Consider the following 19967-nt stretch of genomic DNA (forward strand, 5'->3'; position numbering starts at 1 on the left):
TGAAATTTTAAGGGCTTATGGGCAAGAAGATGATGATGTTACACGATAAAGTATGTCAAGTAATTTAAGTTGACGAAAAATTGAATAAAATAACTTTGAATATAATGGTGGAGAGGAAATTAGCATTTTTTAAAGAATTTAGGGACTTATTTCATCAAAACAATAATTTAGGGACCTAATTTTCATTGAGGTGATAGTTCAGGGATTAAATCAACATTTCACCCTTTATATTATAGCATTTGATGCACCACCCGTATTCTTGGCAAAATTAAAAATTTCTGGAGTTATTGATCGGATCATTTTTATATACATTTTTACTTCGAATTCACTCGTCTTTTCTTAGTTAGTTCTTTATATTTTTGAGCTATTTACATTATTTTTGTGTTTATAGGATCTGTTATGCAAAGAAAATAAAAATAGCACAAATGAGTTTTAAATAATAAACAGAATAGTTACTTCGAGCATTATGATTTTTTGTAGGTCAATTAATTTAGTTTATTCATTGCGATTATAATTGAAGTCGAAGAGTTAATTGAAGTCATTATTTGTCTATTTTCTGATCGCCAACTTCAAGCAAATTCTCTTGCTTGCAGAGTTCCTAAAGACGTGACCTGCCTAAGAATTGTGGAATGCATTTCGGGAGTCAATACTCGTAGTAAGCTGTTTAGAAGTGCAATTGCCCATCAGATGCTTCTTAGCTGTTATGATCATAAGCAAGTGTGGCTTTCCAACTAGACAACAAAAGGGATCCAAGGAAGTGGAAGGCTGAGAGACAGCTAGGAGGCAGAAACGAAAAATATAATAGAGCAGACGCGGGGGGGACATCAAAAAGGATTGGGAGCTGCTGGGGCAGCTAAGAAAAAGGAAATAAACAAAATAAAGAAACGGTGAAAAGAATCCAAGGCAGTAGAGAGGTCAGAGTGCGCCAGAGGGGAAAGCAAGAAGCACGCGGGGAGAGATAGAAGGAAAAGCAGACACGGGACAGATTGGAAAAAGCTGCCTTGGCAGCGTGTGAGAGAATAAAAGAAAAGCCAGGAGAGAGCGGGGGAGGGAGGTCAACAGCAGAAAGAAAAAGAAAAGGAGAGACGCGGGGGGGATTGGTGGAAGGCAGAGGCTGCCCTTTGGCAGCAGAAGAAACGTGAGGAAGGAGAGTGCGCACGGGATTGGGGGCAAAGGCAGACAAGCTGCCTTCGGGCAGCGTAAGGACAGGGGGGTCTGGGGAGCTGGAGAAGGGGCGTTGCCTTTGGCAGCGAGAGAGGATTGCAGGGAGGCTGCCTTTGGCAGCGAGAAAGGTCAGCGAAAATGAAAAGAAGCTGCGGGGAAAGAAGCTGGAAAGAGTCAGTACGGGGAGAGAAGAAGAAGGGCAGCGTGGGCAGAAGCAGCAAGCACTCTCCTCTCTTTCGGTTTAATTTTTCCAAACTTCTCTTTTATTTCTGTTTTTAATAATGTGTAATTAAATTTATGTTGGTTAGAGGTTAATTCAAAGCCATGATTTATATTTGTAATATGAATTGATTACCTTCGGTTGTGATTTCATAAGTTGTGATTTCAATTTACTTATCTGTTCGTATAAAAACTGATTTGTGTATGTTGGTTGAGAGTGCACGCTTGATTTATATGCATGAATTTGATGCTAGAATATAAGTGAATTTCACCTAATCGTTATGAACTTATTTTCACAAGTAGTAAAGGTTGCTAGTCACAATCACGTTAAGTAAATTCTTGGCAAGAGTATCATGCTTTTCATAGTTACGAATGCCTCGTCAATGCTTATAGTTTTCACAAAGTTTAATGATCTTTGATTGTATCTCTATTGTGCTTTTCACGTAGGGGACTTTTGAAGAATGTTTTGAATTGTTGTATGCGTTTTCCCGTCCAATTCAATAACTTAAGGAAAACTTGAAGATTAAAAAAGTGCTATTCACGGTTAATCTGAAGTGTTGAAATTCACAATTTATTGAAAGAACAACTGAAAATCAATTTAGGTTGCATATGTGTCATGTGTGGAGAAGAACCCTCTAGCTAGTCTGTCACCTATTCTTTCATCTTAATTTCATATTTTTGTCAATTCTGTAATTTAATTAAGTTTAATTTACTTTTCATCAAAACCAAACACCCATCCATTATTAAATTATATTATTTAGTTAGTTTTCTTTATTGTTAGTCTTTTAATTTAATTTCCGTCCATTTCAGTTCCTAGTGTTTAATTTAATTGTTTTCATTATTTTGAGTCATTTTAAGTGTGTTTCGAGTTATTAGAGTTTTTAGCCTAGTTTTGTGTCCTTGAGTCTTATTTAATATTTTTTAAATTAATTTAGAATAGATTAGCAATCCCTCCTAATCCCCGGCCTAGAACGATACCCTACTTACATCTATACTACAATTGTCAAAAAGAGGGTTTAATTTGTGTGTCAAGTAATTCTCACATCAAATTTTGGCGCCGTTGCCGGGGATTAGCAACTTTGCTAATCCTTTTATTTTTGTTTTTGTTTATGTTTATATTGGTGTTTGTGTATTTTACTTTTGATATTTGATTTATTTTTCTTTCTTTGATTTTAGGTTCAAATGGAGCCGAGGGAAATTTAAAGGAAAGATGCGTCCGGCTAAAGACGTTAAATCAAGCGCTTCTTGGGAGGCAACCCAAGCATTCAACGAAGGGAGACTTTGGAATCACTAACCCAATCAGCTTTGCATTCTTCCACCCTTATCTTTACTGCTTTCATTTTGTTTTGTTTAGTTAGTTGTGTTAATTGGTTGATTTCTGTGAGTTTGTGTTATTTAGTTTAAGTGTGGGGGAAGGTTAACCAAAGTCTCTTTACATTAATTTACACATTAAAAAAAAAAAAAAAAAAAACATACATAAAAAAAAAAGTACAAATATTTTACAATAATGTAAACTAATAGTATTCATTGGTCGGGTGGTGCTTCGGTAGTAGGCGGGGCTTCAGCAGTCGGCGGGGCCACAGAAGGAGGAGGCAGCAGAGGTTGATCAGTTGGAGCTTCACTACGCGGTGCCGCTCCAGAAGACGAAGGCAGATGCGGTTGGAACAAACCCACAAACCTCCGATGATCAAGTAAAATTTGACCATCGGTGTCCTGCATCTGGTCAATCTTTCTCTTCATGCTGGTGGCATAATTGTGTGCAAGCTTGTGCAATTGTTTATTTTCATGCTTGAGTCCTCTAATCTCCTCTTTGAGACTCTGTATTTCAGCCACCAACGATTCAACGTGACGGGTTCGAGCAAATAGGCGTTGGGCCATGTTGGATACAGAACCCGCACACTGCACGCTAAGAGCCAGAGACTCCTTAACCGCCAATTCATCGGACTGTCTAGCGAGCAGTCTGTTATCTCTGGGAGTGACAAGGTTTCGGGCCACCACCGCAGCGGTCATGTCATTTTTTATCACCGAATCCCCCACGGTAAGAGGACCGGTAGGGGATATGAAGGTTGGCCGCCATATGTTGTCTGGTGAAGGCGGAGCTGCCTCTTCACCAATGTTCAAGTCAAAACGACGATCAGAAGGGCCAGACATTTTTAAGAGGTGGTGAAGAAAGAAGAGAGTCGGAATGATCAAGATTAAACAAGTGCAAGAAGGGAGTGTTTACTGGAGGGATAAGTGTGTTGTGGAGCAAGATTAACGCCTCTATAAAAAGGAAGAAATCAAAGAGGCGCTCCTCAGAAATCGATGAAGCGTCCTCTCGCAAATCGAAGAGGCGGGGCTCCTTTCTCAAAAGCCGGATTCTTTTCTCAAAAGAGGCGTTTCATTTCTTAAAGGCTGGGCTTGCTCAGAAACCACGAGCCGAACCCCGGATTTCAAAAGATCAATTTGTCCAGACGTGTCGTCACTTGTCACACGCAAATTGCTTTGCGAAATTCTCGGGCAGTTTGTCGAAGCACCAATTCAGAAATCGAAGAGGGAAATTCAACAGTCAAAGACACGCTAGCTTTCTCAAAAGCTGGGCTTCAACCCACGGGCAAATCTTCTTTTCCAGATTTATCCGCACGTGTCACATGCTACCTCTACAATCGACGATGCTCAGAGCTCGAAGCGCCGATTCCAGATATCAATGAGGAATCTGCTTTGCGGAAATTACGGGCAGCTTTGTCAGAAAGCGCGTAATTTGTACTATTCATCCATCCACCGGCTGCCGACACTAAGTGAGATAACAGTTCCGGTTGTGAAGACAAGTCCTATAAGTTTCTACCTTCGCCTTCCACAGCAAAAGCACACTCTCTCAGCACACCCTCTCAACACTTCTTCATCTCCGAAAATGCATTCCCAAAGAATCCTCCTAAGTTACTCTGTGTTCCTCATTCCTTGGGATACTCTTGCGAACAACCCATTCAAAGCAAAAGTATTTCATATCATGAAGGTTGAAAGCAAGAGTATCTCATATCATGCTTTCTCCCTGTCCTTTCTCCAGCAGCACCTGCTCTCGAGTACTCATCATCTTATGTTTCCGCTTCGTCTCTCACGTATAAGGGAAGTGAAGATGATACCTCGAAGCATGTGGAGACAACGTGCTGATTCATCCTCAACTAAGGACAAGGAGAAAGAGAGCAAGAGGTGGGCACTTGGAAAGATTGAAGAAAGAAACAGACCAACACCTCTCCCTCGTGCCTGCCCGTTGTGCAGAAGAAACAAGCAGAGAAGAATGCAGCTTGCGCAATCATCCCAGCGGAAGGAGTCTGAGATGAAGAACAAGAGAAGCTGCCACATCTGCTTGGAGAACAAATAAGGAACTGCAACATTCCCAAAGAGCAAAGCCTTGCAGTACAATAGCATAAAATCATCACTTGCAAGTGAAAAGCTAAGTGTCACCCTGTTCAAGAGGAAAGCTGTGGAAAGTCAACAAGCACGACCAATGATTACTTATTAGTTTTATTCATTATCTTTTATCGTAATTTTCAATTTTTCGTTTGCAATTTTTTTTTAATTAATTTTCTTGCGTTACTTAACTGAATTATTTCTTTTCTTTGCAGGAACTTTTGGTTCTTTCCACCCTTGAAGTTGATTGCAGAATTTTAGCTTGGGGGTCATCGCTTGATTTTACTGCAAATTAGGGAAGTTTTCAGTCCACTTGTTTTATTTTGTTTCTTATTATTTATTTTATTTTTTATTTTTTTTATTTGCATTATAGTGTTTTCTGACATTGGGGACAATGTCAAGTTTAAGTGTGGGGGTAGAAATCTCTAGAATTTCATTTTGTTTCTGTGTTGTTAGTTTTTGTTTTCTTAAAAAAAAAAAAAAAAAAAAAAAAAAAAAATCGGAAAATTTAAAAAAATCCAAAAATATTGTCTTGTTTCCCTTATTGTTTTGAATTAGATTTTTTGTTAGCTTCCCGACCCAATGATATAATTGGATCAAATTTGAACCATGATCATCAAGAACTTAGTTAACATGTGTTTTGTGAAATTCCTAATTCTCTTGTTAGTTTTGTATATGTTTGACCATCTTTGAAAAACCAAATGCACATAGCCTTGTTAATGTGAAACTAAAGTATGAATTAAAGCGTCATATGTGAATTTAGTGACCATATTCATCCTATGTGAGTTTTTGAGCCAATTGAAAGTGTGTGCATTTTTCATACACTCCTATTCTTTCATGTGTGATGAACTTATGTGAGATACATCTCTAGAACTTGCGTAACGATCTTTCGAAATGTTTGTCATTGATTGCATGAACTTGGAAATGATAGAGGCATTAGGTTTACCACTATGGCCCAAATAACCATGTTTCCCAAAGAAAAATGATATCATTAGATTGCCAATTTGAGCCGTGTATTTTGAGCCTTTTATTTCTTATCACCAGATATGTCTACCCTTATACCTGAAACATTTTTCCTTACCCTTTCCAAGCAAGCTAGTGAGCAATGTGAGATTGTCTTATGAGAAATGTTTGTGAAGTACTTTGAAGGTGTTTGGCAAAAGAATAAGTGTGGGGGTATTTCATGTTTGTATTTAAAAAAAAAAAAAAAAAAAAAAAAAAAAAGAGAAAAGAGAAGAAAAAGAAAGATTGTATACAAATGAAATAAAAGTTTTTAAAGTTTCAGTTTAAGGGTGTGGTTGGAGGTGTTAGAAGAATTGTTGGAGAGCTTGAGTTCTTATAAATCTAGACAAAAGAATTGCTTGCAATGTAGCTTGGAACTTGTATTTTCCTATTCTTTCATTTCAATAACCCTCTTCCTAAACCTCATTACATCCAATAAAAGTCCTCTTGATTTAAGTTTTGCAATTATGATTGTGGAGATGAGATCTTTATGCAAGCTTATGGTAGAACTTTCACATTTGATTCTTTGAGCGAAACACATTAAAACTAAACACATGTGTGATTGAGTGCATATCCCGTGAGAAGGTTGCTAGTTTGCATAAGATGATTTTAAAAATAAAAACTTGAAATTGCATTAGCATGGCTATCTCACACACTACACTTCAAGATGATTCAAAGATTACTGCTAATATTTGAATAAGGAAGATGAACTTAGATTAGTTCCTTGATGCTAGCTATGGTTCTTGATGATTTGTTTTCTTGAATGAAATTCTATGAGAGTCACATAGAGGGAAGCTAATGTTTTTCTTGTTACTTCTTGTTCTAGTTTTCTTTGTTTTGCTCGAGGACTAGCAAAAGTTAAGTGTGGGGGTATTTGATCGGATCATTTTTATATACATTTTTACTTCGAATTCACTCGTCTTTTCTTAGTTAGTTCTTTATATTTTTGAGCTATTTACATTATTTTTGTGTTTATAGGATCTGTTATGCAAAGAAAATAAAAATAGCACAAATGAGTTTTAAATAATAAACAGAATAGTTACTTCGAGCATTATGATTTTTTGTAGGTCAATTAATTTAGTTTATTCATTGCGATTATAATTGAAGTCGAAGAGTTAATTGAAGTCATTATTTGTCTATTTTCTGATCGCCAACTTCAAGCAAATTCTCTTGCTTGCAGAGTTCCTAAAGACGTGACCTGCCTAAGAATTGTGGAATGCATTTCGGGAGTCAATACTCGTAGTAAGCTGTTTAGAAGTGCAATTGCCCATCAGATGCTTCTTAGCTGTTATGATCATAAGCAAGTGTGGCTTTCCAACTAGACAACAAAAGGGATCCAAGGAAGTGGAAGGCTGAGAGACAGCTAGGAGGCAGAAACGAAAAATATAATAGAGCAGACGCGGGGGGGACATCAAAAAGGATTGGGAGCTGCTGGGGCAGCTAAGAAAAAGGAAATAAACAAAATAAAGAAACGGTGAAAAGAATCCAAGGCAGTAGAGAGGTCAGAGTGCGCCAGAGGGGAAAGCAAGAAGCACGCGGGGAGAGATAGAAGGAAAAGCAGACACGGGACAGATTGGAAAAAGCTGCCTTGGCAGCGTGTGAGAGAATAAAAGAAAAGCCAGGAGAGAGCGGGGGAGGGAGGTCAGCAGCAGAAAGAAAAAGAAAAGGAGAGACGCGGGGGGGATTGGTGGAAGGCAGAGGCTGCCCTTTGGCAGCAGAAGAAACGTGAGGAAGGAGAGTGCGCACGGGATTGGGGGCAAAGGCAGACAAGCTGCCTTCGGGCAGCGTAAGGACAGGGGGGTCTGGGGAGCTGGAGAAGGGGCGTTGCCTTTGGCAGCGAGAGAGGATTGCAGGGAGGCTGCCTTTGGCAGCGAGAAAGGTCAGCGAAAATGAAAAGAAGCTGCGGGGAAAGAAGCTGGAAAGAGTCAGTACGGGGAGAGAAGAAGAAGGGCAGCGTGGGCAGAAGCAGCAAGCACTCTCCTCTCTTTCGGTTTAATTTTTCCAAACTTCTCTTTTATTTCTGTTTTTAATAATGTGTAATTAAATTTATGTTGGTTAGAGGTTAATTCAAAGCCATGATTTATATTTGTAATATGAATTGATTACCTTCGGTTGTGATTTCATAAGTTGTGATTTCAATTTACTTATCTGTTCGTATAAAAACTGATTTGTGTATGTTGGTTGAGAGTGCACGCTTAATTTATATGCATGAATTTGATGCTAGAATATAAGTGAATTTCACCTAATCGTTATGAACTTATTTTCACAAGTAGTAAAGGTTGCTAGTCACAATCACGTTAAGTAAATTCTTGGCAAGAGTATCATGCTTTTCATAGTTACGAATGCCTCGTCAATGCTTATAGTTTTCACAAAGTTTAATGATCTTTGATTGTATCTCTATTGTGCTTTTCACGTAGGGGACTTTTGAAGAATGTTTTGAATTGTTGTATGCGTTTTCCCGTCCAATTCAATAACTTAAGGAAAACTTGAAGATTAAAAAAGTGCTATTCACGGTTAATCTGAAGTGTTGAAATTCACAATTTATTGAAAGAACAACTGAAAATCAATTTAGGTTGCATATGTGTCATGTGTGGAGAAGAACCCTCTAGCTAGTCTGTCACCTATTCTTTCATCTTAATTTCATATTTTTGTCAATTCTGTAATTTAATTAAGTTTAATTTACTTTTCATCAAAACCAAACACCCATCCATTATTAAATTATATTATTTAGTTAGTTTTCTTTATTGTTAGTCTTTTAATTTAATTTCCGTCCATTTCAGTTCCTAGTGTTTAATTTAATTGTTTTCATTATTTTGAGTCATTTTAAGTGTGTTTCGAGTTATTAGAGTTTTTAGCCTAGTTTTGTGTCCTTGAGTCTTATTTAATATTTTTTAAATTAATTTAGAATAGATTAGCAATCCCTCCTAATCCCCGGCCTAGAACGATACCCTACTTACATCTATACTACAATTGTCAAAAAGAGGGTTTAATTTGTGTGCTTATATATTTCGCATCAGTTATTCTGGATTTGGGTGTTTCTTTGGCCCGATTTTAACATAATTTTTATCACGTTCGGTCATTCAATCTGACAGTTCTTATTTAGATATATAAATACGGTAATGCTAGGAGACTAATTTTGTAGACAAAATTTTGTAAACTAAATGACATAAAAGTTGATGATTAAATTAATACTTAAGCATTGATAAATGTGTTTATTCCGATTAATGATACATTATTTAATTTACAAATTTTCCTCAAATTTAATTTCTCTAACATTATCTATATAAATATCTAAATAACATTGTATTTAAGGGAAAATGATCCTCACCGAATTGTGACAACCCGTCCCTACTTTTACGATTTTATTAATTTTTAAAAGAGTGAAGTGACGAAAATGCCCTAGAGGCGAGAGTGTTGACTTTCGTTGACCAGCATATTGGGAGATGTATAAAACATTCTTTTAGCGTATCCTTGTAGTGCTCGTCACTACAAACGTGTGGACACAAATGGAACCGAATTTGGAGCTACGATAGAGATTTTACGGACTTACGAAGTCTGAGGGTATTTTGATAAATTCCTTATTCTAGATAAACTACTCCTTTCATTATTTTAATATTTTGTAGTGTGAGACATGTGGGGCCACGCCCCATTTCCTTCAACTATCTCGTGTCTCCCTTCTTATTGGGTCACTTCCTATTTGTCAATCACACACCTCATTTCAAACTCTCTCTCTACTCTTTAACTCTCTGTTCTGAAAACCCAACAAGCTTTACCTCAGAGCAGTTCCATTGGGGAACTGATAGGCCGGCACCCAGGCTTTGCACTCCAACCCAGCGGATAGGCTGCCACCCAGCCCAAGCCAGGCAAGAGATCGACCCAGAATCGACAGACCTATAAGACAGCCTACATGACGCAGGCTGACGTCAGTCACTTTTTTTTTTTTTTTTTTTTTTTGCGCCAAAGAGGGTTGTTGTGGAGGCTAAGCAATGGAGCTGGTCGAGGCGAGAGAGGGTGTCGAGAGGGAAGGAACCACGGAGGGAGAAGGCAAATCACCTAAAAGTGATGGCCCGAGTTCGTCGGAAAATCTGAAAAAAAAAATGCACCGACAACATGTTTGCATGAATGCAAAGGTTTCCAACACGATTTATAAGTTAGAAACCATAAGAATAGGATTGAGAACTTACCCAGGTGAAATGCAAGAGATTTCTCCGAGAATTGGACCTTGAACTCATCGGAGTTTGTCCGTTTTCCTTTGTTGGAATCACATGCAGGGAATTAAGCCCTCAAATTAACCATACAAATTGCAACACAACAGGATTTAAAACTCAAGAACACAATACAGTGATAAAACATCACCTGTATTAAAGATTGAGAGCTCAAGCTCTCGGCTTCAATGGTAGGACCTCACACCATGCACCGATGCCGCATGCAAGACCATGGTTGGGTTCCTTAAGCTCCAGGGATTACAAAAATAATATTTTGTTTTTGATTTGTTGAAGGTTTTGAAGAAGAAGGAGAAGGAGAGCTCACAGGAGTAAGCTGGACAAGAGAAAGAGAGGGAGAGAAAATAGATAGAGAGAGGGGGAAAGAGAGAGAAAGAGAGAGAAAAAGAGAGAAAGAGAGAGAGAGAAAAAAAGAAAAGAGAGAGAACCAGTCAAATGAAGGGAAAAAGGTCATTATTTTAAAGGTCCAATTGGAGATGCATTTTATTTAATCATATTTTAATAAAATGGACTAGGCTATTTTTTGTTAGGGGTGGAGATGCATTTGGCCTATTACTGTTCATTGGGGTCTATTACTGTTCATTAAGTGGATTAAATAGGCTGGGTGCTGGCTCATTTTTTAGGGGCAAACTTGTTCTCACTTTCTCCTTCAATTTCGTTCACTACACAGAAGGTGCAATAGCATCAATCCATCATCACCATCACACTCTAGCGAGCTTTACATGAAACCCCTATCTCCCGAAGCTCCCTCTCTTGTCAACTCTTACACTTCTCACCTTTCATTTTCAAAATTCACACACTCTCCTTCTCGGTGAATCACCACCAAGACACCACCATCACACAAACCTTTCGCCGGACCGACGAACTCCAAATCGTCACACCATCAGATTTCTACCATCTCATCTCTACGAACCCAACCCCAAAGCTTGGGTCACTGGAATCGAGCCATAGAGCTCTATCAGAGCTTTGTTTTGTATATGGATTCTCAGTGAACTTCCATGAATTCCGACCAAGGTAAACGTTAGGGTTTCTCTTCCTCTTACATTTCTCGATGTCAATGCATGATCTCAAGGTTGAATGCATTTTTGTTAGGGTTAAAAGCAGCTGGGACGAATGGAGGACATTTCAAAAAATCTGGGAAAATTAGGTCTCGTGATCATCCAGCCACTTTCAAACCATTTCCCTGACCAACACAGACCATGACTGAGCTTTTAATAGGTATAGGCTTGTTCTCTACATTTCTAACTTCCAAATGGCTTTTGAATCATTGATTTTGGCAAAGAATCGAGCTCGATAGAAGCTTGGGAAGTTGAACATTCAACCTGCAAGATATAGGTCCTCGTGAAAAAGGCGAGTACGTTTGTACTCGCAGGCACGTGAGGCAGTCAACATGGGTGGCGCGTGCAACGCGTGGCTACCAGTGCAGCCACCTTGCGGCGACGCGTGGAGGAACCTGAGGTCCTTCCTTTGGTTTCTCAATGTGCTGAATCCAAATCCGCCCTCCGTTTTCCGAAATTCGACCGTTTTAAAATAGTTCCTTTATTAGCCGTATTTTGTACGAAAAAAGCGTTTAAATGTTAGTACGTTATATATTTAGGTAAATGGTTTTGTTTCTAGGTGAAACGCTTCGCAAGGACTCTCAATGCTATGAGGTGGATTCGACTTGACGACATGATCTGTGAGTGGGTCTTTTCTTTTATATAGTATATACATATTTGTTAGTTTCCATTTATACATTAAAAGAGAATCTACTACGTATGCCTAGCTTAGACTAATGCTTATAAGATTTGGCGAAATAACGGAAAATTATGAAGTGATCATAAATCCTACATGATGCACATGTATGCGTATGTTTATTGGTGCCATGATTATACCTACAACTATGAATGATATTATGTTGATTAGAACTATCGAACCACTATGACATGACTATATTTATGTTTTATGCTCGCCTAGGGCCAGGGCTAGTCTTTCACTTGTATGTTCACATCTGAATCGTACACTTGCCTTGGATCCAAGTAAGTGCCAGTCTTGTCGTACAGGTTGCAATAGGCAACTCCGACTCGTATGTGACCTCGAACAGTGCAAGTCTTCACGTGATTGTAGCACTAGAGTGTATATTATGATTACACTCAATCTTATCATACAGGTTGCGTTAGGAAAAATTCCTACGAAGTTTACTTTCGTTGAGATCCAGAAATGTCTTTAAGTAACATCATGGTGCTAAAGTGGTAACACTTGACGGAAGTCGAGCACGAAAAATGTGTTAGCTTTTTCTAACTTTTGAGTGACTTAGTCAACTTATCGACCTTTTAGAGGAACGTTTTGGTGGCCACCTCTAAATTTTAAACGAAGAATCTCCCTGCCAAGAAAAAATCCCGAATTGAGACAAGTTGAAGGCTCGAAGCAGGGCTAATGTATCAATAGTTTTGTATCATCAGAGATTTACCACTCAATTTCATCATTATTCTTATGCCATCATTACCAACCCATTTGAATTAGGAAACCAGAAATAGTTTTGATTCCTTGGCAATACCCATTAGAATACAACCTACTAAAATTCCTACGAAGTTTACTTTCGTCAAGATCCAGAAATGTCTTTAAGTAACATCATGGTGCTAAAGTGGTAACACTTGACGGAAGCTGAGCACGAAAAATGTGTTAGCTTTTTCTAACTTTTGAGTGACTTAGTCAACTTATCGACCTTTTAGAGGAACGTTTTGGTGGCCACCTCTAAATTTTAAACGAGGAATCTCCCTGCCAAGGAAAAATCCCGAGTTGAGACAAGTTGAAGGCTCGAAGCAGGGCTAATGTATCAATAGTTTTGTATCATTAGAGATTTACCACTCAATTTCATCATTATTCTTATGCCATCATTACCAACCCATTTGAATTAGGAAACCAGAAATAGTTTTGATTTCTTGGCAATACCCATTAGAATACCACCTACTAAAATTCCTACCAAGTTTACTTTCGTCGAGATCCAGAAATGTCTTTAAGTAACATCATGGTGCTAAAGTGGTAACTTGACGGAAGTACATATAGGGACAATCACTTTTCTTGAGGATTACAGCAAACCATGAATGAACAGTTAGCACAACAACCTATCAAAGCCTTAGCGCGTCTATGTCTCTACCCAGAAGCCCTAAAAGCCTCCGCATCAACCTCCCCTCTCAGCCCCAACCTCACAGACCAAACCTACGCCCTTTTTCTCAAGTCCGGCCACCGCCTGGACCCCTTCCTCGCCTCCGCTCTCATTTCGAAATTTTCCAAGTCGGGTTACATCTCCCACGCCCTCCGGTTCCTAAACGACGCTCCAGAACCATATACAGTCTCCTACAACGCACTCATTGCTAGATTGGCCCAGTTTGGACCACCCGGGCCGATTTTTGGGCTATTCGATTGGTTGAGGCACGTGGGCTTAAGGCCAGATGGGTTTACAGTGAGTTCTCTGGTGAAAGCGTGTGATGGGTTGGAGGAGAATGAGATTGCCCATGGGGTTTGTTTGAGATTGGGGTTTGGTTATGGGGGTTTTGTGGTTAGTGGGTTGGTGGAGAATTATATGACGATTGGGGATATTGGGTCGGCAGCAGAGAATTGCTTTGGGGAGTGTTTGGTTGCGGACAATGTGGCTTGGACTGCTATGATTTCTGGGTATGTTTGGAGCGGCAAGTTGGAGAAGAGTAAGGAGGTGTTTGGGGAGATGAGGAGGTTGGGTTTGGAGTTGAATGAGTTTAGCTTGACTGCTGTGCTGGGTGGATTGTGTGATGAGAAGGAAGGGGAACAGATTCATGGAGTTGCTGTAAATATGGGATTTTTATGCGGGTTTTCGGTTCATTTGAGTAATGCAGTTATGAATATGTACTCTAGGTGTGGGAGTAGCCGGAGTGCGGTTAAGGTGTTTGATGAAATGACTGAACCAGATGCTGTTTCTTGGACTGAGAGGATATGAGCTGCTTATGATGATGTGGAAGCTTGGGAATTGTTTAGAGTTTTACACTCTCGGGGTTTGGAGGTGAATGATTATACGATTATTAATGTTTTGTTGGCTATTGGATGGCCGGGAATGTTGAAACCCGGTAAACAAATCCAAGCACTCTGTCAGAAACTGGGGTGCTTACAGGTGGTTTCTGTTGGCAATCTGTTGATATTCATGTATGGGAAATGTGGGCAAATAGGTGATGCTAGGCGTGTGTTTGATGATATGCTTTGCTGAGATTCTGTTTCTTGGAATTCTTTGCTTGCTGGATATTCTGAGAATGGATTTGTCACACAGGCTTTTGAGATTTTTCGATGCATGCGTGATGTCTCATTACCACCTAATGGGTATACTCTGTCTAGCCTTCTTGAAGTTGCGTCCAACTTGAATTCTCCAAAGCTGGCAATGCAAATCCATTCACATGTAATCAAACTTGGGGTTCCTGTTGGATGATCTTGTGGTGTCTTGCTTGATAACAATGTATGGAAGATGCAATTGGATTGAAGAAGCAAAAAGGGCATTTCCTAATACTGACAAGATAAATTCGGTACTTCTTAATTCAATGGCAGCTAGTTTTGTCTGTGCCGGTTGTCATGCTGATGCTATCAATTTGTTCCATACTGCGAGGGGCTTGAAACTTGAAGTGGACTGTTCAACTTTCAGTACTGTCCTTAAAGCTTGTGGTGCTATAACTGAGTTAGAACAGGGACTAGTGATTCACTCCCTAGTTCTCAAAACTGGATTGGATCAAGGGAGTTTTTATGTTGAAAGTGCTATTGTTGACGTTTATTGCAAGTGCGGAAGCATAGGTGATGCAGAAAAGGCGTTTAAGAATGCTTCCACAAGTAATTTGGCTTCTTGGAATGCTATGGTGATGGGATACGCTCAACATGGTTTTCAACATGAACTGTCGGAACTATTCAACAAGATGTCTAAATTTGGAACAAAACCCGATCAGATAACAGATCTGGGACTTCTTACTTCATGTTGCCATGCAGGTCTTGTTAAAGAAGCTTTTACTTACTTAAACTCAATGATTGAGCTTCATGAGCTAAAGCCACATATCGAACACTATGCTTGCTTGGTTGACCTACTTGGCTGACTTGGACTCTTAGAAGAAGCAAAGAGGACCATTGATCAAATGCCCATTACCCCTGATGCTCATATATGGCAGATTCTTCTATCGGCCTGTAACATCCATAGAAACATTGATATGCGGAAAGTCGCAGCAAGGAAGCTTCTTGAACTGGAGCCTGAAAACGAATCTGCATATATTTCGCTTTCAAATCTGTATGCCTCAGCTGGCATGTGGAGTGCTGTTGGAAAAGTGAGAAAGGAAATGAAGGAAAAAATCGTCAACAAGGAACCTGGTTCTAGTTGGCTTCAAGTTGGAGGATCGCTTCATTACTTTTTTGCTGATGACAAATTATATTCTGGGAATACAGAAATACATACTGAACTACTAAGGTTGTACCAGCAGATGTCGGTGACAGCAAAATTGGAAAATGATGGTCCGAGTTTAATGATCTTTGACATATGACCACATCATTGTACATATTGAACCATTCACATTGTTTACTTGGCTACCGTGTAGGAACAGAAGTGGCATCCTTGCCATTGATTGAAGAGCTAGTCATCCAATGAGGTTCGTGTTCTATTTATGAAGTCCAGTCACATATGCTCTTGCATCAGTATTATACCATATTGCATTTGGAAGTTCTACTATAATATGACATTGGTCATCAACTTTTTATTTTGGTTTATGGACTGTTTAGATAATTATTTACCTGCTTTACAAGGTTATCTTCCATGGTCCAGTAGCTATGAGCATAACCGACAATATAACTGATAATATCGTTTTGTTCTGCTAAGTGCTAACATTGTGAGTTATGTTTAAAGCTATGACAGAAAGAATGTATGTTGGTTTATATTGAATCATCTGCCCACTCATGAAATCGAAAATTTCCTTGTTATTCTTATTTTTGACGTTCTGGGGTTTTTTCCTTTTCCCAGTCAACTGCTATGTGTGACTAGAAACTGTCAATTGAGTTTGAAAGGAAAAAGAAAAACCACTTGATAGAAGAAGAGCTAAACATATTAAGAAGATAGCGGTCATACATTTTATAATAAAATTAATCTATAAACTTCTACTCTTCTAGCTCTCACTACAAGTGGGTTTTCCTGCAGTGACGTTTGCGATCTGAAGAGGTTTTGGAGAGGACAGAGACTATTGAATGAATGGCATTTGCAGCTATTCTTGATTTTTATCTGTCCCCGCTTTGGCAGAGGCTTCCTGCTTCTGAAGTTGTTGCAAGTTTCAGCGGTAGAAGCAACAGAGATCTTGCTGATCATTTTGTAAGCTGAGGAAATATCCGTTCTTTTCTTACGCGGTTTTCTTGTTTGATGGGTGTGGATATAGTGGGATTGGTTGGGAGTTTATGTAGCTCAACCAACCCATTAAGCCTAGGACAGGGGAGGATTGATCCGGGAAGATTAGAGAAAGCTGGAAACAAGCTTTTTCAGAGACTGGTGTTTGTTAGGGGCATGGCAGCTAGAATGTCCTGCTGTACAAGATTCCTTTCAGCTTAACTTGAGACATTTGAATATTTGTGATGATTTGGTGACTGATAAATCTGTTAATCCATAGTTTAATGCTAATGAGTAATGATTGGTTTGAGTTTGTCCTAACACGAATATGTGCGGGTTATCTACAAGTTATTTTTGGCCTTAATGAATTTAATCAAATGGGAATCAAAGTAGCATCTGGAAATCATTTCTCTAATTATAAGGTCGAGTAAAATTGGAATGCCTTGAGATGATGACAGATTTCTGTATCTTTTGGAGGATGCTAATTACATTGACAAGGTTGTGATCAATGGATCATACATTTTAGTTTATCATCAAACTTTAGTTTCTAGAGCTCTAACTCTTAAACTAAAAATGGGCTTTCCTGCAGCGGTGTTTGCGATCTGAAAAGGCTTTGGAAGAGGCCTTCTGCTTTGGAGATTTCAGTGGCGGGAACGTCAAAAGACCTTGCTATTCATTTCGTAAGCTGATGAAATTTTGATGCTTCTCTCTACAACGAGTTTAATTGTTTGGTGGATGTGGATATTGTCGCATTGCGGGGGTGTTTATATAGCAATGCCGAGCTTAGTATATTATCCCAACGATGGTGTGCTCACTCGGGCCAAAATTGCCCTACCCATTGCCTGAGGCAGTCTGACGTCAAGGTGACATCACCCATGTTATAATTTTTTTGCGCTTAGCGGTGGGTGAGTCGTCCACAAAAATCCAAGCGATGGGCCCGCGTTGCAGATTCTTTGAAACGTGGGAAATTTCGAACTATTGGATTTCCAATGGTCATGTGATCAAACGGCCATAGTAATTCATTTTTAGCTTTATAAACTAAAAAAAGAATGGTTCTGCCGCAGAACTTGGTCACTGAGTTCAAATAATTTAATGGCCCATATATATTCTGATAGAAAATATTTTAAAATTTAAAAAAAAAATGTAATTTTGAATAATGACACATGACTTGACAGGTTTAGTTAAACGTCATATTTGAAATTAAACATAATATTATACTTTTATTAACTTTTCAAAACAAAATAAGTTTTTAATGCATAATAGCTCAGGTCATTTATTTTTAGGCGTGGAAATGCACGCAGATAGCAAACCAAATTCCATCGTTTTGAAGTAGGAAAATCTGTGTCGGAAGTTATTCATTATTTGCGGTGCAAAATATGTACGCCGCACAAATCAATTGATCATGTGTTGTCGAGAAAATATCACAGAGAAGAAACATGGATATGCAACTCGCAAGCTGCATCGGTTGCCTTGTCCTACCAGTTTCCTACATACATGTTTCCGATTCCGATAACGTAGAAAATGGTGAAGACTGTCCATTTGTAACACATCTCATTATTTTCCATGATGTGGTGATACTTGGATTTCATAGCAAGGCACAACCAAATGGAACTATAAGCAATTGGATTCCTTAACTAAAGCAATGGTGCAAATGTGCCTTTATTCTTTCCTCTACTCGGTCACACTAGTCCCTTGCGTCAAATTCTCTACCCCTACATGCTACATCATTCTTTCTCCAACTTTTCACCATCTTGTTCCAATTTCTTCACAACACAATGGCTACCGTTGTCAATTTCTCCGGCAAAACCACGAGTCGGAGAATTTGCCTCAAACCAATGGCAGGACCAGGACCAGGACCAGCCATTGGTTCCTTGGCTATCAAAAGAACATGCCAATTGCCCCTCAGCAGAACAAATACTCTGCAACATTGCATCTATATGACAAGGAAGGCACAAGATAGACTATTGAATGAGCACAGGGTGTTTCCTGCATTAGCAGCAACGAGAAACTCAGACATTTTTCCGGGATCTCCTTCTCCTTCTCCTTCTCCATCGGACACAATCAAGCAATTCTACAGATGCATGAATGAGAAAAACTTAAAGCAACTACGTGATCACATCTCAGAAGACTGCTACATTGAAGAGTGCTCTTTCCACACACCATTACACGGCAAAAAGGTCAATACTCTTTGTTCTTCCTCATGACAATAAAGCAATAGTTTTCCCTTTCTACTGACAAAACCTAAACTTCATTTATGCAGGAGGTTATGAGCTTTTTTGAGCAGCTAACTGCAGGCATGGGCCAAAATGTCAAGTTCATTTTACGACACGTATGCGAAGGAGATGAACTAACAGCAGCAGCAAACTGGCATATGGGTACATCCATAAACGATTATCGCTTCCGCATAAAGACCTAAATATAAATCTAGTTCTACGAAATAACTTATGTTTGGCCTTGCAGAATGGAAAAACAAACAGATCCCCTTCACCAGAGGCTGTAGCTTCTTCGAATGCTCCAAAGAAGGAGATAAAATAATAATCAAGTACAGCATTTTAGATTTACTACTTTAGCCTCTCATTCAATTGAGATTGAAGATGAAGAAAACCTTGCTGATTGTAATTGTTTGCAGGAAAGCACAGATAGTTATTGAATCACCAATCAAACCAGGAACACTAGTGCTGGTAATTTCGCTTCGGAAATTATTTCTTCACACCCTTTCTCACCTCTTGCACACCCCTTTGTTTTTTAGCCACTGGATTGAACAAATCAAAGGCCAGAATTAAGGACGTGCAGAAGGTGAAAAACAGTGTGCAGAAATCACTCCCCCTTTGCTTACTATTATCATAATATATAGTGCTTTAGCCTCTATCATCATGATAAGAAAACAAGAACGGTAAATTGCGTATTATTGACCCTTTCATTATGTGTTTGTTCCTTTGCCACAATTCAGAGTATGTTAAAGACGGTGACTTCACTATTTGATGGTTTCCCAAAACTTGCTGAATGTACGTTACGTTAGCTTTCACCATATGTTTCAAAACCTCAGCATATCGTACATGTCACATATATTACATAACATAAGATATCTCTGATGCAGGGTTCCTAAAAAGTCCTCATATTGTTTTGCGATGGTTATGGAAGATATACGCATTACTTATCGCACCACTTCTAGAAAGCTACTTAAGGCTTTGGAACCTTGCAGCGCGTATACTTGGCCATGCATACTACATTTTGCTTTACATTGCAAAGTTTTTCTTCAACGAGGAATAACATTAGAAGGACAACTAAATCACCTGTCAGTCATCATTGCTATCACGACTTGACCACGTTTCTAGCAGCGAGAGAAGAAGCAATGGGCCGAAAACTGGTGGAAGTGGTGGAGGCCTGCTGAAGGCGACCAATGGTTCGGTTTTCTCTTTTGTAACAATTCCTCCTTCCCCATTATCGTTGTTCCCTAGTCTCTTTGGTGTTGAACTGACCAAAGTACCTAATTATAATCCACTACATTAGTCAGACCGAGAAGTTGTTATACCATACAATTCTAACTAGAAAAGCGTCAAATGAGAGAATATATATTACCCCATGAACCTTTCATAGGGTATAGTTGTTTGAATTTGATCTTTGCG

The 19967-nt window shown here is 39.0% G+C and overlaps 3 protein-coding genes across 5 annotated transcripts; all 3 read left to right on the forward strand.

Moving 5' to 3' along the window:
- Positions 1–12865: 12865 nt before the first annotated feature.
- LOC126626479 (putative pentatricopeptide repeat-containing protein At3g15130) lies at positions 12866–16662 on the forward strand. 2 transcript variants are annotated; one of them, XM_050295801.1, is made up of 3 exons: positions 12866–14059; positions 15456–15619; positions 16162–16662. In XM_050295801.1, exon 1 carries the CDS (start codon positions 13075–13077, stop codon positions 13945–13947), a length of 873 nt encoding a protein of 290 aa, XP_050151758.1. In that variant the 5' UTR covers positions 12866–13074; the 3' UTR covers positions 13948–14059; positions 15456–15619; positions 16162–16662. The 2 variants fall into 2 exon arrangements, with proteins under 2 accessions (XP_050151758.1, XP_050151756.1); XM_050295799.1 differs by having other exon boundaries at positions 12866–15619.
- LOC126625515 (pentatricopeptide repeat-containing protein At2g13600-like) lies at positions 14453–15514 on the forward strand. Its single transcript, XM_050294589.1, has 2 exons — positions 14453–14972; positions 15090–15514. The coding sequence occupies exons 1-2, from the start codon at positions 14453–14455 to the stop codon at positions 15512–15514; spliced, it is 945 nt and encodes a 314-aa protein (XP_050150546.1).
- Positions 16663–18026: 1364 nt separating the features above from the next.
- Positions 18027–19360, forward strand: LOC126626480 (uncharacterized). 2 transcript variants are annotated; one of them, XM_050295803.1, is made up of 5 exons: positions 18027–18518; positions 18602–18716; positions 18802–18883; positions 18971–19022; positions 19292–19360. In XM_050295803.1, exons 1-5 carry the CDS (start codon positions 18117–18119, stop codon positions 19358–19360), a joined length of 720 nt encoding a protein of 239 aa, XP_050151760.1. In that variant the 5' UTR covers positions 18027–18116. The 2 variants fall into 2 exon arrangements, with proteins under 2 accessions (XP_050151760.1, XP_050151759.1); XM_050295802.1 differs by having other exon boundaries at positions 18971–19304.
- The last annotated feature ends 607 nt before the right edge of the window (positions 19361–19967 follow it).

Source organism: Malus sylvestris, chromosome 6, assembly GCF_916048215.2.
Source record: "Malus sylvestris chromosome 6, drMalSylv7.2, whole genome shotgun sequence".
NCBI classification, from domain to species: domain Eukaryota; kingdom Viridiplantae; phylum Streptophyta; class Magnoliopsida; order Rosales; family Rosaceae; genus Malus; species Malus sylvestris.